This window comes from Equus caballus, chromosome 1 (assembly GCF_041296265.1).
Source record: "Equus caballus isolate H_3958 breed thoroughbred chromosome 1, TB-T2T, whole genome shotgun sequence".
NCBI classification, from domain to species: Eukaryota; Metazoa; Chordata; class Mammalia; order Perissodactyla; family Equidae; genus Equus; species Equus caballus.
The window spans coordinates 90,599,157-90,617,374 of record NC_091684.1 but is presented as its reverse complement, the minus strand read 5'-3'; the positions used below and the strand labels follow the sequence as shown (position 1 = coordinate 90,617,374).

The following is an 18,218-nucleotide window of genomic DNA, read 5'->3' as shown; positions in this document are numbered from 1 at the left end:
AAGCCTGTGAGAGAATGACAGTCAGATCTTCTTTTACAGGTCATAGACTCTTGAGCATTCTGAGTTTGTTTCCTTATGCTTCTTTGTCTTTTTAATCTTTAAAATTGTTTTTTAAATGTTCAGGTGGATTTCTTCCATACTTTTCCATTATGGCTTGCATTAGTGTTCTTGGTGACTTTTTTCTTTATTATATTTTAGAGATGTGGAAAATACAACAAAGCATAGAGAAGGAAATAAAAATTTGCCATAATACTGCCTCTCCAAATTGTAATTGTTAATATTTTAGTGCTCTGCCTATTTGAGTGGTTCCTCATCATTAAATATTCTTGTATTCAGATGATTTTAATGGCTAAATACGAATTGAATACACTGGATCTTATTTTAACCGTCCCTTTTATTGTTGGACATTTATTTCTTCTTTCTCAAATGTTTAATGAATTACTTTTGCATTATTGAAATATTATATTTTTATTTAACATATATGATAGACGTTTTTCCATACTCATTTAAAAAGCTTAATAAAAATTAATTAAATTTAAGTACCTAAATTTCCTTTTTGATGGATTCCAGGAAGTGAAATTATTAGATTGTAGGATATGAACAATTTAAAGTTTTGGCTACATGGTCTGAAATTGCTTTCCCAAATTCACACAATCAACCTATACTATCAATCTATATACAGTTTTAAAAGGAAAATAGGCAGCGATCACAGGAGGGAAATGCGAAACCATACTTTGAATGGATTTAATTTAGCTTTGATTTATATTCACTTTAGCCTTAAGATGGAGATTGAATCATTTGATTCCATCTGAGTGCTTTAAATTCCTTGGTCCCATGTTCTGATTCTGGGTTTTTTCTCTCTTTAAGTGTGTTCTAAGTCATATATATTTTCCCACTAACGCTGTATTTTTCTCCTTTGTGTATGACTTGTGGTTTCCCCACTGTCAATCATTTCCCTCCAGATGTTCTTTTTCTTACTGTCTCATTTATTTCACGCATGACTGTGGCGTTACTCATTGCCCATTGTCTCAGCTTCCATGTCATTTGCCTACTCTGTAATTCTACAGCTTTGAATGATAATGCTATTATTTTTAGGATCACTAAAATATATGTGTGTATTTGTTGTCTTCTCCTCATCACTGCTATGGTCAATTGGGAGCAAACCTTCATGCGTGCTTCACACGCCTTCTTGCGTTCCTTTGTCCTCAAAGTGATATGTTGTTGTCACTAGATTTCTTTTGTATGTACATTTACTTGCAGTGTATTAGACTTCTGCAAAATTTACAATAGTTATTTATAGTTCCCGTTACCACTGTTTTATTCTAAGATGGCTGACCATTTGGGATTTACACTTTAAAGCATTCCAGAGTTGTTATAGTGAGTGTTAAATTATATGTCTGGATTTAATGGTTATTCATGGACTCCACTCATAATATTATATAACTCATGATCTCTAAGGACTTTTTAACGGTACATATCACCACACCTGGGCATTTTGTTGTTATTTGGGGGTATTAATTACAGCTTTTGTAGTAACCCTGCAGTTTAATCTGAATATATGTTTTAATTCTTTCTCTTTTGCAAAATTCTTTTTAGTATCCTTTCTAAAACTTTCACTATTAGTTGGGAAAATATTACTTTTACATTTGGTGAAGTTTTAATTCTGAGCTCACTTTTTGCTGCTTTTTTATTTATTATGTGTTTTATTGAGATATAATTGACATATAACATTGTATAGGTTTAAGGTGTACAGTGTACTCATTTGATGCATTTATCTGTTGTAATACGATTACCACTGTAGCTTTAGCGAACATTTTTTCCACGTCACATAGTTATCATTTCTTTGTTGTGGTGAGAACATTTAAGATCTAGTCTCTTTGCAACTTTGAAGCATACAATACAGCACAGTTGACTACAGTCACTGTGCTGTGCTTAGATCTCCAGATTTATTTATCTTCTAGTTGCACGTTTGTACCTTTTAACAACATCTCCCCAATTCCCCACTCCCTCAGGCTCTAGTAACCACCATTTTAGTCTCTGTTCCTACAAGTTTGGCTTTTTTTTTGTTGTTTTTTTTTTGAGGAAGTTTCGCCCTGAGCCTACTACTGCCAATCCTCCTCTGTTTGCTGTGGAACACTGGCCCTGAGCTAACATCCATGCCCATCTTCCTCTGCTTCATATGTGGGATGCCTACCACAGCATGGCTTGCCAAGCGGTGCCATGTCCGCACCCAGGATCCAAACCAGCTAACCCCGGGCCGCTGAGAAGCAGAACGAGCGAACTTAACCACTGCGCCCCCGGGCCGACCCCAAGTTCAGCTTTTTTAGATTCCATATATAAGTGATATCATACAGTATTTGTCTTTCTCTGTCTGACTTCTCTCTCTAAGCATAATGCTGCTTTTTTCCTTTTCCTTTATGCTAAGATTCCCTGTTTTCTTTCCTCGTTTTCTTGACCTTGTTTATTCTTTTCTTTTAAAAATCCGTGGCCTTTGGTATGCCAGGCGTTACACTTGAAGTCCTGGGATGAATGCCATGGCCCTGCCCGCAGGGAGTTGACAATCACTTGTGAGGACATACCATGTATCAGAACTGCTGTACTCTAAGGTGGAAACATTGTTTGGGGGCCTTGAAGGAGAGGCTGGGTTTCAGAGAAGGATAGAAGAGAGGGGACCGGCAGGAAGAACAATGTGGCAGAAGGCAATGGAAGCAGTCTAGTTGGCAAAGGTTAGATACTAGCGGGGACAAAACTGAAGTGGGGGCCTAGTGCTGGGTTGTGGAAGGGCAGAGTTTGGACTCTGCTCTGTAGTGGTTTTGTGCAGGAAAATGACATGAAGAGGGCATTTTTCTGGCTCATATGTGGCATATAAGTTTGAAGGGGAAACGTTTGAGAAGGAGCGAGCTCCAAGACTCAGTTATTCATTCGTGTTGTGCCTGCCATGTGTCTGACACTGTGCCAGGAACTCTGGACCCAGCAGTGAGCAAGACATCGTCGTCCCTGCTCTTGTGGGCTTGACAGTCATTGTCCCTGCTCTTATGGGGCTTATGCTGCAGTGAGGGAGAAAGAAAATTAACACCTATGGTGGTAGCAGCAACAGCTGTGTACATAACACACACTTCATGGCATTTAAGGTCTCCTTAATATTCACGCTCTCAGGGACTGTGAACAGCGTGTAAACAAATGTTCAGTGCCCTCTTAGATTCCGGTAGCCGTAAAGGAATATCTCTTTGTTCTTACAGGTCAGCCTATTTGTTCCTATGACTGCCCCATCCCCACTTTGTTTAGAATTCCTATTATATTGTGAATTTGCCCATGGATGCGACTGGAAGACTCAGGCGTCCCATTTCATAAACCCGTTTTAGGAGCTGACATACTGGAAATAGTGCTTTAAAATGACCAGATAAGAGTGGTAACCTGTAGAGCTATGTGGTCACGTCTCGCCGTTCAGTAATAACCTGAAATCGGTTCATGTCTTCTCAAGAACGCCCTCCAGGGCAGACAAAGCTTCTGGCATGACTCCACCAGGCTGCAGAAGCTGGGAGAGCTCTGTTGGGAAATCTCCCCTTTGTGGACCGCCGGGTAAATTACAGATGTGTTCATGACCCTGAAAAAGTCTATAGCTCACAAGTCATCCTTTTCTTTTTCTCTGGCCAGGAGCCTTACATCTTTTCTGCAGAACTTGGAGAAAAGTGTGAAGCCATAGGCAAGAAGTTATTGTACCTAGAGGATCAACTTCACACAGCCATCCAGAGTCACGATGAAGAGCTCATTCATATCCTTTTCATCTTGTGGATGAAGCAGGTGTTAGGTTGTTTTGTAAAAGAAGTCTCAAACAAGTACACAGTTTTTCCATGCCTCAGCAGATGGAAACAAATAGATACTACTGTTATTTATAATACGGCACACCTGGGAGCTCAGAGATTACCCAATATGCAATGTTTTCTCTCTAGGTTTTGGTAGGCAGTGCATCATTTTTGATGATTAAATCTGACCACTAAAAATTAGCCCTGAAATTGAGACGTGCACACAACGCCAAAGCACAATGCAGTTTTCGGGGGGTGTGGCTCAGACACTTGTGGATCTGATGGGCTCAGTTTTCCGGGAACCTTATCAGTACCAGGGAACCCAAATCCCTCTTAGGTTTCCTTTACTAGGCAATTCTGCCGTGTAAATGGTGGTGGAGTATCACCACTAATGGGACTTTGATCACTCCTTTTCAATTTCTTCTCACACAAGACGATACACTTGGTGTCACATCTGCAAATACCTTCATCAAAACGAGCCACCAGTGAGCAAGATACATGAGAAAATGTTGGCTTGGGTCTGCATCCGTATGAAGCGCTGTGTCCCGTGTTGATCTGTGGATGCAGTCAGCTCGTCCCTGGTTAGTTCCATTTTTTTTTTTGAGGAAGATTAGCCCTGAGCTAACATCCCTGCCCATCTTCCTCCACTTTATATGTGGGATGCCTGCCACAGCATGGCTTGATGAGCGGTGTGTAGGTCTGCACCCGGGATCCGAGCTGGTGAACCCTGGGCCTCCGAAGCGGGGTGCATGAACTTAACCACTACGCCATGGGGCCGGCCCCTTGTCCCTGGTTACCTCTTATGAGGGCAAGCAGATGGATGCACAGATGGATAAGGGATATGCAGCCCCATCCTGTATCTTTTCAATTAGTTAATCACAAGTTGACATTTCTCCAGGTGAAAACGTTTCTCTGTTCTTTCATCCTTTCTATTTAGTGGTATGACTTTTATTAGATGTATTTGTGGGAAATGTAGCTATTTTGGTCTTTGCTTCTCATTGCTGCCTTAATTTTCAGAATTTTGCTTCTTACATACTTTATCTTGAGTGTGTGTTTGTGTGTGTGTTTAAGTAGCTTCAAATGGTCGAGGATTAATCTTGATCACAAGTATTCAGATCCACAGTTTAAGGGTGAATTCACTGCTATGTTTCCTTTTTTTTCTAACCTTAAATCTTTGACCTTGCTTATTAAACTTAGCAAGAAATTTCTTCAACTTAATCAGTGATTATTTTCACATTGCTCAGGGTAGATTGTTTTTTTTGCTGAGGAAGATTTGCACTGAGCTAACATCCACTGCCAAGCTTCCTCTTTTTGTATGTGAGCCTCTGTCACAGCATGGCCACTGACAGACGAGCAGTGTAGGTTTATGCCTGGGGACCAAAGCAAGGCCACCAAAGTGGAGCAAGGTAGATTTTTCAAAGTAGACTTTCTGTTCTTCATAACTTCATTTTTCTTACAAAACTAGTGTTTAAGCTATTATTAGAAAATTGGCCAAAGAAACACTAGAAGAATTTTTGTTTTGCATTTTTGTTTATTTTGTGTTTATGGATTGCACAGATGTGAGCTCATATAAGGGGGCTTGGCCTCCAGCAAACGGGCAAGAGACCATCTGACTGGGCACCTGGGGGCAACACTGTGCATAGAGCCAATGCATATGGAAGGGTTCCTGGCCCCTAGCCCAGCAGTGGGATGTACCTCAGGCTCGTGGTGGGGTCAGGTAGCAGTTCTGAAAGCTGCAATCAGAGTCTGCGTTGGTCTCTTGTTTAGAAATTTTCTAGAAGTTTCGTTTGATTCTAGGATATTGGTTTTCTCCTTAATAAGGTTGGGTTGGGTGGTGGGGAGGAGGCTGAGAGCAGACAGAGCTGTGTGTAAATAAGATCCTTTTAGTTTTCCCACAGCCAATCCAAGCCAGATTCAGTAGCTGCAAGATCAGAGACAATTGATAAAGCCTCGGTAAGCATCAGCTTCCTCATCTGTAACATCAGATAATAACGTGCACATCTAAGGTTTCCATGGGGACCAAATGAAGCTTTATTCAGAAAGTACATTTCACGTAGTTCTTATATGTGGTGAGTGGTTTGGGGTAGAAAACTGTATTCTCCGAGTCCCTTTGCCTCATCATTCTCAGTGTCTGTGTCACAAACTCAAACCACATACCATTTAAGAATGTAAGAGGGTTCGACATCGATTGATTCAACTATTCTGTAATAACTGCTTGAAGGACTTGATTAATAACCACACAGTGTCTTATATGAAAAGTCATTTAATTCTAATAAAACTACTATAGATAGATAGGTGTTCTTATCCCAACTTTATAGTTGAGAAGTCTGAGGCTTAGGAAGTACATGGCTGGTCTGAGGTCCTTTCTAATGTGGCAGAATCTTCCATCCAACAGCCCTGTGGTCCTTCTTGACTAATCAGGAGGCAACTATGCCCAGAAGTCAATGGACAGGCCTGTTCTATGCAACATACAGTTACTAGAAAAAATTTATGCTTAATAAAAGTATTTTATTGAAATTATGTTTTTTGAGAATTTTGCTGATCCTTGCTAAGGTAAGTGGAGACATACTGGGTGCATGTAAACTGGGGTTGGGGCGCACTGGTTTAGGTACTGAAGTCAACCTCCTACCCCCTCAAATAAAATCTACACCACAATATGGATTTTAACCCAGACTTAAGCCCAGGCTTTGTTTTGTGTCTCCGATTGAAGGTAAATACACAGAGGTACCGTTGAACTCCTACAAAGCAGCACTTAGGTTTGAGTGGAACATGGTGCTCTGAGATAGAAAGATGTATTTACGAGGCTCTGCGGCGCCTCCCTACACAAAACAAAGCCTGTGTTTCAAATTAGAACTTATCTAGAGATTCAAGAGAGGCTGCCGAAATCCTCCAGCCAAACTCTGACTGGTTTGTGTTTCCATTCTTGATCAGAGATACCACACTGAGGGTGGATGGAGGAAACAGCTTGCCAGCGACAACATGAAAGCATTGCATAGTGAGGGTAATATTTTGATTTGATTCCATAAAGCACTTTGCCAGAGCCTATTGTGTGTATGATGTGGAGAGAACGTGATTACTGTGAGTCCACATTGACATCCACGTCCAGAAGATTCAAGGCTTGGATGCTACGATGCTCATTCTTCGTGTGGAGGGCACTGAGCTTCTGCATAAGCCATGTGTGTGGGAAAGCACTGTTTGTGTGAAATCACCGGCCTGGGGGCAGTGATGGACAGTGGGCTTGAGCTTCCAAACAGGTCCTCTGGGCATCCTGACTTCATACCGGGGCTACCGGCAGTCTGCTGGGCATCTCCTGCTTTTATGAAGAAGACACCCGATTCACAGATTCGAAGAGGGAGAAAAAAAGGCTATGTGTCTTCATCATCCTGACAGGCTTACTAAATTACACATAGCCTGACCCAGAAACAACACAAGCCTGCCAGCTACCATGGTGGCGAGAGTCTGCACCATTAATTGAAAGAGCTGGCGTCAGAGAGGTGACTCACGCCTGGTGTCCGAGGAGAGGACGTGAGGTGTGGCTTCACTGCCAGTCAAGCCTGGATTTCCAGGAGCATTAGTCTGCATCTCTAGTACAATTTCACAGTCATTTTGAGTCCTAATTAGCAGTCATGTTTTGAAAAACATTTTGAGTGTTTGTAATGGTTCCTCCACATTCAAACTGCTTTCACTGAAAACCATCTAGCTTAGGTGATTTTTTAAGCAGGGATTTTTCTCCTTCAACTTCTACAACACACTTTCAAAGGAAAAGAAGTACACCCAAGATTAGAACACTTTTGGCATGTTTCAACTGTTTCAACACCCCCCCCACCCCCAGGGAAGTTCTGCCTGCCTCTGAGTCATAGATGAGACGGGGACAGGCTAATTGTATTTGCGATTCTATTTACATCCATGTGCAGGAAACCCTCATGGAATTCTATTCTCTCTGCTTATTTGGAATGCATGGTGCCTAACCGATTCGTTTTGGTGGTGCTTGATGGCATGCAAATACTCTAAATACATCCAGGCACATGCACAAACATCCCATCTGCTTCAGAACCCTTGTTGGGTTCAACTTTGGAATTTGTAGCTTGAACAGACAAAAGTAACAGGAGATCTGGGAGATTTCTCTGTCTTCTTGGAAGTGGTTTCCGTTTGTAGAGCTAAAGAGCTGGAAGAGGGATCGGGAGGATCATGGAGCTCCACTCACAAATTTTATAGCAAACAAAACTGAGACCCTAAGAAGTTGTTGTTTAAAGCATTGTGTACGCTGAGCTGATGTGAACATGGCAGCCAGGGCTCTTCTCTTTGGCTCCCACCAAAGGGAGTCGGGTGGAAAGAGGAAGAGATGGAGCACCACAGTGGGGGAGAAGAGGAAGCCTAGGAGAAGATGTGGATGCCAGGCTGTCCTGCCACTGGCTTAGCACGATGTGGTCTTGGCATCAGGTAGGCACCACCAAGAGTGCCCTGTACAAGCATCAAATCCACTGAAGCAGGACATGTGTGGGGGCGAGGCTTTCTTCTTTGCTCTTCAGCAACTGTATTCCTCACCTTTGGCTCTTCCGTGAAGGTAGATCTTCCAGTGCTTAGCCCATAGTGGCTGCAGAGGAACCACTGTTGATATGAAGAAATAATTTAGCAAATGAGAAGCAGTTTCAAAGGATGTACTGTAGTTTCTTCTTGAACCAAAGTAGGTCAGATGAACGGAAGACCTACTTTTGACGCTGCTACTAAAATGATCACTAGGAATCCCAAATGACTGTAAGACACTGTTATTTTTATACATAAACAAAAGACTCCTTTGAAAAAATTGGAGGATCTTTGCAAATGGCTGCCCTAAAGGACAATATTGCCTTCCCACTGTATTCCTGGACAATATCTGTGAAAGTTGTCTTGCTTCTCACTTTTTCTCCTTCAACTTCTACACCACACTTTCAAAGGAAAGGCAGTACACCCGGGATTAGAACACTTTTGGTATGTTTCAAACCCCCCAGGGAAGTTCTTATCACTTTACTAATTGCACATACAGTTTGCACAATTTTACTATCAAGGAGTTATGCACTTGTTTGATATGTGTGTCGTCTGTTCCAAGATGGTAAAGAATGGTCTTGGATTGCAAAGGTGTTTTACAGATGCTGGCCTGTCACTCCTTGTGCCATTATTGTAATTAATGTGCTAGTTTTCTTAGATGCCATAGATATCTGACGGCACATCTGCCACAGGGGGACTTCATACCTAGCTTTGATGGCACAGGCATCACAAGAATGATTCAGCTCTTTGAGACCTTTTCTTGTACTTAGATGTAGTGAGCACCTCTATTGTATATACCTAAAATTCCAGTGCTAGAGTTTTGCTTTATTAGCTCAGCCCTTTGAAAAAATCAAGGTTAAATATGTCAGTGGGTTTCCACTATGAGGTTATTGGACTAGCAATCAGAAAATCTGATTCTAGTCCTGCCCTACTACTCGGTGGCCTGAAGATCTTGCTTAGATGTATCAAATGGGATACAGTGAGAAAATGTTGTAAAAATATTTTTGAGGTATATTTTTCGACATACCCTCCAAGCACATATCTGCAGCCTGGCTCTCTCCCCGAACCTCAGACTCACGTCTATTTCCTACTCAATATCTCCACTTGGCAGACCAATAGGCCTTTCCAACTTAACATGTCCCAAATTGAATTCCTCCCCACTCTCAGAAAACCCGACTCATTCCCAGTCTTTTCCTTCTTGAGAAATTGCAAGTCTATTTTTCCACTTCTTTGCTTAGATAAAAAATCTGGGAGTCATTCTCGATGCCTTTTCCTTCTTTCACATTCCATATCCAGTCCATCACCATATACTGTTGGCTCTATCTTCAAAGCGTATCCAGAATCTGACTACCTCTCACCACCTCCAGGGCCACCGCCCAGGTCCAAGCCATGATCTTTTCTTGACTGAATTATTGCAATGGCCCCCTCTCATCTCCATGCTTCTGCCCTTGCTCCCGTTAGTCTACTAACAATGAAGGCGGCCAGAGTGATCATGTCATTCTTCTTCTCCAAACCCCCCATGGCTCCCATTTCACAGTCTATGTACATGCCTGTGTGTGTATTTTCTGCTCCACTCACTGGCACTTAAGCTCCATGGCAGCAGTGACTTACTTCATTTCACTCCTGCACATCCTACGTCTGGAACATTTCTTAGCATACAGTAGGAGCTCGGGAAGTGCTTGGATATTTGAATGAATGAAAGTAAGAACGAGGATCTCTAGCCACACTTTCATTTCCCCAGGTGCTTAATGGAGAAATGTTTCAAGTGGTTTCTTTTGTAAACACTGATTTAAATGTGAAAGTATGCATGTCCATTGTAAATATTTCAGAGGTGTGAAAAAGAAAAAAAGGCTCCATCTCCTTCTGAGTACCAATCCTAGAAGTCCACCACTGTGTCCCCCTAAGACACTTTTCTAGCCAGAAATGGCTTATCTCTAGAATCTTTTTTCTTTTTTTAAAAAATTTTTTTTGGAAAATTAGGATCATTCCAAACAAATTGTTCGGCAACTTGCTTTTTTTTCCCACTCCACATTTTATCCTGGACTCTGTTCCAATTGAATACATTCAAAATATTTTGGAATTCAACATTTAGTAGAGAATCATACAAGCAGGTTGGTTAGAGAGAAGTATTTTATAAATAAAAACATGATTTTAATCGTATTGAGGATTAGTGCTCCACAGGCTTCCTAAATGAGGTTTCCAGGATTTCTGACGTCTAGCCCTGCTTAGCGTCTACGGTATTTGCTACATCTGCTGTATTAGTAAATAAACCTGAAATTTCATAGTGCCTCACAAAAGGCACTATACTCTCACGAAAAAGAATATTTCTTTTAACCCTAGTCCTGTGAAGAAGGTATGAGAATCTGCATTTACATGTGAGAAAATTAAAGCATTCAATGATTTGCTAGCTCCCCATAACTGTGGATTGCATCCTCGAATCCTTACCTTCTGACTCCTCCACGTGTCAGAGGAGACGGATGATGTGTTATTTTAGTTACCTTCGTCTTTGTCTTTCATGGCTTCTCAATCACTCTCTTTTTAAAAATCTTTTTAGCATGTCCTGCCAGTGCCAGAAATGTTACGAGGTCTCTCGGAAGCATCTCATTTCGGTTCAGTTTCTCTCTCTAAAAACCTTTGTTATCATTTAGCATGTTACAAATAGGGGCGTGTAGTCCCAGGCTGCGTATGAAAGGTAGTTAAATCTCAGGAGTTGGTCAGGATTCATAAACTGCTTAAGCTCCATGCTTAGTCTTTATAGATGTAGCATAGCTTGTGATGAAGTTGCAGCTTGATATTCGATCTGGGACCACTTATGCTTTTGCTTGTATAAAGTCATATGTATTTTCACTAAAGATTAGCAGAGCTGTCCAGAGAAATGGAGAAAAATGAAGCCTCTTAGAAAAAAAAAAAAAGACAAATGTTGGATTCTCTCTTCCCTTGCACCCAACCAACCCCACCCTCATTCCCCTCGAGTTCAAGTGCAAAGGAGTGAACCATCATAGTAAATGTATGTAAATTACATAAATGATGTCCTCTCATGAAGCTTCAAGAGGATGAAAAGCTGCCAAAAGCTTTTCAGGGTGGTTCAGCATTTTTGCTCAGGAGAGGTTCATTTGAATGATTCCCAGGATCCTCCGGAGTTTCTTATTTAAAAAAGAAAGAGAAAGCTTTCTACAGTTATAACCTAAGGGTGTATTTTTCCCTTGACATTGCATTGACATTGTACTTAAATACCACAACATTGTAGCATAGACAGTCTGTGAGTGGTAAGCTCTCTGTGAGCTACTTTCCCTAAAGCTTTCTGTTTTCTCTCTCTCTGATCTAGTAATATTTAAGTGGTCTGACCTCATGTGATGATTTTTAATGGTGTTTAAGTGATGTTGACATATTGCTATGTTTCGCCTTCATTCCTGTTGGATGAGGTTAAATTGGTTTGCTTGTTAAATTAAGAGAATTCAACCTATCTCTCACCCTGTGTTTATCTTAGAGTTGTTCTGACTACAGGTACAAAAGGAAAGAGCAGAGGGACCTGACTGTGGATAGACAGAAAACCACCATTGGGTGAACGTTCCCCGGCTCAAACACTCAGAAGAGAGCCCATTTCTTAAGAGAATGACAGCTTTATTTATTCCATATAATTGTCTGCTAAGTTCTCTGTGATTGTTTTCTCTATGTGAGAAACAGCTTTACAGGTTAGGAAACTAAGAACGCAACAGTTTAAGGAAAAACAAACAAACCCAGAAAAGACAAGCTCCCTACACTGGGTCAAATCTTGAGTACCCTGAATGGCTATTCTATAAGTACTTGGGAGTGTAACATGTGACAGCAGATTAGGACCCACAGGGGTTTAGAAGTCATCGTTTCACGAGAAAACGGAGGTTCAAAGTGATTTGCACAAGATGATAAGGCTGGCTGGTGACCAACAGGGACCATAACTCATGACTCGGAGTCTGGGTCAGAGCACCCTTCTGCTCCTATGGTGGCCCCAAATCCTGGATGGCTCTGATTTCCAGAGGAGGCTCTGATTGCCAGCTTTCTGCCCTTTCCACTGTCAGAGCACTTGGATGTGACAGTTTCCCCACCCCAGCTTGGGGCTTAGCAGGAATTACGGTCACACTGCCTGTGTATCCTGGGGCGTCCCCGTTGGCCATCTGTCTCGGTCTAAGAGCTGACTCTTCCTTTTCCTTTCTGAGACCTTACTTGAGATAGTTAATAACCTTGGGCCTTGTAGAAATTGCAATGGCTCTTAAAAGAAGTGTAAAATTGGTATTAATATTTAATTCCTACAATTTGGAAGAACTTGAAACTGCAATTAGATGGCAGTGCCTGTCAGCTTCCAGCAGGCAGGCATGCTCTTGTTAGATCCCTCGGAGGCTGCAGAGGGCCGCCCATCACCTTCGCATGTGTTCCTTAACAATGTGCTCACAGTCTCTCAAGAGGGAGCTCCAGATGGTGAAGGAAACTCTGCAGGCCATGATCCTGCAGCTCCAGCCAGCAAAGGACGCAGGAGAAAGAGAGGCTGCAGCTTCCTGTGTGACAGCTGGTGTCCGGGAAGCACAGGCCTGAGGCATGACAGGATGGGGGAAGGAGGGTGAGTGACCACATCATCAATATGGATGCTCGGGGCTGCTCTCACCTCCCCCGCGTAACCAATGTGCCTGAATCAATTATGGAGACACAGAGCTTCGAGGTCTCTCGGTAGAAAGGTGGATCACATTCGCTCTCCTGAGGCTGAGATGGGAAGTCTGCACATTGGACCATGGAGGGGGGACGGGTCTGCTGAATCTCCCTCTAAATGTCAGTCAGAGGCACCTTGACTGTGTCATTAACAGGAGCATCCTGCACAGGACTTGAAAAGCTTTTCATCTCAGCCCCCATTAGAGAGAAGCTGGCATGAATTCTGCTAGAAAAATGTCTCTTTTCCTGTACCATCTTGCTTTTTGCTGCAATTAAAATATCTCTTGATTCAAGAACCGATAAAAAGGGAACCTAACATAAATCCCTCTCACCATACCTATTACACTTTCCTACAGGCGTGTGGAATAAGGGAGCTAATTAACCCTAGAGTCTGGAATCAACAGCTTTTCACCTTACTTCTCCTGTGACTCACTGTAATCTCAGAAGCATTAATATGAAAAATTCCTAAAGATATTGTTTTAAAGTGACAGCCTATCAGTGATGTGCAGGCTTTTGGTTTTCCTGTTGTGGCGATGCCCGACTCTACAGAAGGGGTCCCTGGTGTTCCATCAGGATATTCTGAAATTCACCTGCTGGGAGAGTGGGAAGGTGGTGGGGACATAAATGGATCAGGCAGCATGTTTAAACTCTTGAACCTCTTATTTTCCTCCTACGCCTGTTCCACGCGGTGTCAGGGAGGACACAGACGTGGAAATCCGAGTGCAGCGTAGTATTCAGTAAGACAGTACATACTCAGTGTGATAGTGCAGTACTTGCAAGGTAGTTCAGGACTTAGTGAAGCAGTGCAGTACTCAGTAAGGCAGTGCAGTACAGGGTAGGTAGTGTAGTATTCAGTAAGGCAGTGCAGTACTAGGTAGGCAGTGTGGTAGTCAGTAAGACAACGCAGTACTAGGTAGGCAGTCCAGTACTCAATAAGGCAGTGCGGTGCAGGGTAGGCAGTGCTATACTCAGTAAGGCAGTGCAGTACTGGGTAGGCAGTGTAGTACTCAGTAAGGCAGTGCAGTACTAGGTAGGTAATGCAGTATTCAATAAAGCAGTGCAGTACTAGATAAGCTGTGTATTACTCAGTAAGGCAGTGCAGTACTAGGTAGCCAGTGTAGTACTCAGTAAGGCAGTGCAGTGCTAGGTAGGTAGTGCAGTATTCAATAAAGCAGTGCAGTACTAGATAGGCAGTGTGGTACTAGGTAGGCAGTGTAGTAGTCAGTAAGGCAGTGCAGTACTAGGTAGGCAGTGCAGTATTCAGTAAGGCAGCACAGTATTCACTAAGATAGTGTAGGACTCAGTAAGGAGTTGCATACTCAATAAGGCACTGCATACTCAGTACAGCCATGCAGTACTCAGTCACGTGGGGCATTGCGGGGCCCCTCCTGCTGAGGCAGCTGAGAAACAGGCTGAGTTCAATTAGGCACACTTTGTAAAGCGCACTGAGGAAAACAGCCTCTGAGAAATGCTCCACAAATGAAGGGGTCCCCCTTCCGTCAAGTACGTTTGGGAAATATGCCATGCCGTAATTTCCGCTTGGAGAGCCACAGTGCACATTAGCATATTAGCCTGTGACAGAGCTTATAGTAAAGAAATCTGCTTGATTTTGTGCAACCCCAAACTTCCCAAGTTTAATGGGTCATAGATTTTTTTTCACTTAAATCCTATTAATATCCTGCCAATCTAGTGTTGTGCGGCACTGTGCTCTTGGGGGAAGTCGTGGTCCCAATCCTGGTTTGCGTCACTTGTATGTGTGTGTGTTAGAGACCAAACCCTGACTTTTGCAATGTTGAGCTTAATAACTATTTGCCACAGTTTGGTGAGTTTAATTGACTAATTGCTCTTTTTGCACTTCTGTTCTCGTTTATACTTACAGAAAGAGCGCAGCTCCTGCCTCCGTCAGGATCTATGCACATGAGACAATTTTTGCCACTTCCTGAAGTCACACTGTCATTTTCAGAAGGCAGCTGGTGCTTTGCTGGGGCTCCCGTGCTGTGCAGAGCTGCTGTCCTCAGTCAAGGAGATGCCCCGGCTCACACCAGCCATTGGCCACGGTTCAGGGAACAGAGCAAAGCACAGTGTTTGAATTTGCTCATTGTCAATTTGCTGGTTGTGTTCTCTACAGTTTTATCTTCAGCATTTTTGAAAATATATGATACATATTTTAATAAGTATAATCGGTTTGTTCCAGGAATTCTTGGTTTTTTGATGATGGACCAAATTCCTGAATTATTTATAACTATAGCTAAAAATTATTATGTACTCATCACATGGCACTTGAAATCCTTGAATCTTTAAATTGATTCCAGTAAAGCAAAACTTGGGAAGAGTCAGAACTGCCCGTATTGTCCATAAGGAATCCGTAGTTTGACGTGCGTCATTTTAAAAAGCCTCCCAGATGGAAGGCATGTTCACAGTCACTGCCCCAAGTGTTTTGTGTTACTCAGGCATCATCATGAATAATTCTGTGAGGTCCTGATGTATTTGAAAAGCCTGGAAGCTGATAACTGCTCTGAGTGGCCCCCCAAATAAGGGTTCTCTGGGACCCTCAGTGGACAATGTGTTCCTTTCCTTGTTGAGAGGCCTGACCAAGTTTAAGTACTGGGGCAGGTGAATGATGCTTTTACCACGTGCTGCAACTCATCTCTAGCCTTTGCTGGTGTCTGAGTCAGTCAGGAAGCTTGCTAAAGGCCAGGGGTCCTCCGCTGGCCACACAGCTGTCTCAGGACAAACCCCCTCTTTGGCCACTGTGACCACAGAAGACCCAGGACCATTTACCTCAAACAATAATACAGGGCAGTTTTTGTGAGGGCAACATAAAAAGAAATTAAGGCTTGAGTTTAAAAGCAACAAGACAACAACAATTACAGTTTAAACTTTTATGGAGACAGTCAAGATCACAAGCCAAAGGGCAGATTGAAAGTGGTGACTTCGATGCTCATCTGCCTGTGCCACAGTGTGAGAGAATAAATGATACATTACATGGCCCCGCGTGCTGAGACGCTGGCGTTGAAATGGCTGCCGGTTTATCTTTCAGCAGCCCGAGTCGGGGCACCTTCTCAGTCTGTAACAGCCTCAGTTCCTTCCAACTTCCTGAAATTTCAAGATCAAAATGATCCTTCCCCAAATCATATGAATATAAGAAAGTTTTCTTCCTCTGCCATCGGGGTGGTCTGCCCATCCGGGGAACATGTAAGGGCTCGTGTGTATGTGCTGGGATGTCCTAAGACCTTTAAAGTCATTATCACCGTTAATTCTTATAGCAACCTTAGGATGTGGGTGTTTGTAGATGGCCAAACTGAGCCTTAGGAAACTAATTAACTTCCTCAAGGCACAGAGCTGGTAAGCACTGAAGCAACAGTAGCACTTGGAGATAGGTAGAATGCTCGTAACTGGTGTTCTTTCTAAAGTGCCTTTAATGTCTCTTTGGGACTTTGAGCCATGGAACTTACTAGTTCACTTAAGAACTCGTGGTTGCCTTGGAAGTCCTTCCTGGAGAGTCAGAGGAACTGAGCCTCGGGAATCTTGACTTCCCACTGCCCGAGGTGAGCCCCACTGTCCCGCGGCCGTCAAGGCTGGGCTCAGACAGGCTGAAGCCCACCTGCCCACCCACCACTGTCCCAACTAACCGTTCATTCCCAATCCACCACAACAGCCTTGCCAGGAGCAACCACTTACTGCCTAACGCGGGGCACGTTTTCTTGAAAATCCCCATCCAACTGGTGTTTTTCAGAAAGCATTCGAGAGAGCAACCTAGCACTCATTGGTCAATGCCTTTTTGTCTAAGTGACTCGATACTTTTATTTTTAACATCCTCACCTTGTCTAATCTTTGAATTTTGTCATATAATTTATTGCTTCATGAAGTTTACTTTTTGTTACATGAAATTAAAACTGATATTCAAGCATGGTGCACCTTTAACATTTTTTTTTTTGTCTTCTGGGGTATGGATGATAGAAAAACTTAGGTTTATTCATCCCATGTTTTTGTTACAGGATGATTAACTGGACAATTGCTTACTTCACACAAAACGTTCCTAATCAAGCAATGCTTTAAAATTGTGTATGTGTTTACTTTCAGGTATCAACCAATCAGAAAACAATAGAACTTTCTATTTCAGACCCCTTGATTGAGAACATTGAAAATAACATTACCACTAAAGTGAGGAACAGGACAAAGCTGCCACCAATATCACTGGTAACGCTTTACTGGAGATACTGGCTCATTCAGTTAGGCAAGAAAAATAAATGAGGGCTATAATTTGGAAAGGAGGAGATACAACATTAATATCTACAGATGGCGTAATGATAAGCTAGAAAACCTAAGACAATTAAGAGAAAAAGTTTTACACAATTAATACAATTAATATACCAAAATCAACAGGCTTTACATATCTAAACAATAATTGGAAGATAAAGTATAAGAAAAAGACTCTATTTTCAATAGCAACAAAAATAAAGAGAAAACAGCTAGGAATAAAATTAAATAAGAAATGTGTAAGTCTTAGATGAAGGAAATTTTAAGGTGGACGTAAGAGGAGAACTGAATAACTAGACACATTAAACTTTCGGAGAGGAAGTCATCATAAATTGTCAACTCTTTGTAAATGACATGACATAAATATTCCCTCGTCCCTGCTGAGTCATAGATATCTGGATATCCCCAATATCCACTCTCTGTTTCATCCCTCTAGCAATTCCTCACCTAGGCACTTAAACTACAGGTGGATACACACATGTGCAGAATTGTACATTTGTACCGTTAAATTAATTAAACAAGGAGGCCTTTAGACAGAGGTGGCTCTAACACCGTGGAGGCCGATAGAAGCAAATTAAAACCTAAGCCCATGAATGCTTCAAGGTTAGGAAATCGAAACAAGGACAATCAGTCACAAACAGCCCACTAGGCTTTAAGCCACAACCAATCAATAATGAACGTCCTTGCTTGGCTTCCGCCTTTCTTCTGTAAATGTCTCCTGGAGCTGCTGTCAGGGGAGCGCTCCTAACCACTTCCGGTTTGATGCTGCCTGATTCGAACTGATTTTTACTCAAACAAACTCTTAAACAGTTTAATATGCCTCAGCTTATTTTTTAACAGGACCATTATTTGTAAAAGCAAAAATGAGAAACCACCTGCATTTTCATCAATAGTAAACTGTTTAAATAAATTATGGTACATCTACACTATGGAATGCTTTGAATTTCCAAAAAA

The 18,218-nt window shown here is 42.2% G+C and overlaps 1 protein-coding gene across 5 annotated transcripts in view; it reads left to right on the top strand.

The window, feature by feature from the left end:
- The window catches only part of DISC1 (DISC1 scaffold protein), a 339,947-nt gene extending 323,019 nt beyond the window's left edge, over positions 1 to 16,928 (top strand). For 2 of the 5 annotated variants that reach the window (XM_070229094.1, XM_070229100.1), the window contains exons 12-14: positions 3,655 to 3,773; positions 12,755 to 12,918; positions 14,884 to 16,928. In XM_070229094.1, the coding sequence (XP_070085195.1) occupies positions 3,655 to 3,773; positions 12,755 to 12,893 (258 nt within the window). In that variant the 3' untranslated portion in view covers positions 12,894 to 12,918; positions 14,884 to 16,928. Of the gene's footprint in view, positions 1 to 3,654; positions 3,774 to 12,754; positions 12,919 to 14,883 lie in introns of those variants that run through there. The other 3 variants (XM_070229105.1, XM_070229112.1, XM_070229110.1) reach the window with 3 other exon arrangements.
- The last annotated feature ends 1,290 nt before the right edge of the window (positions 16,929 to 18,218 follow it).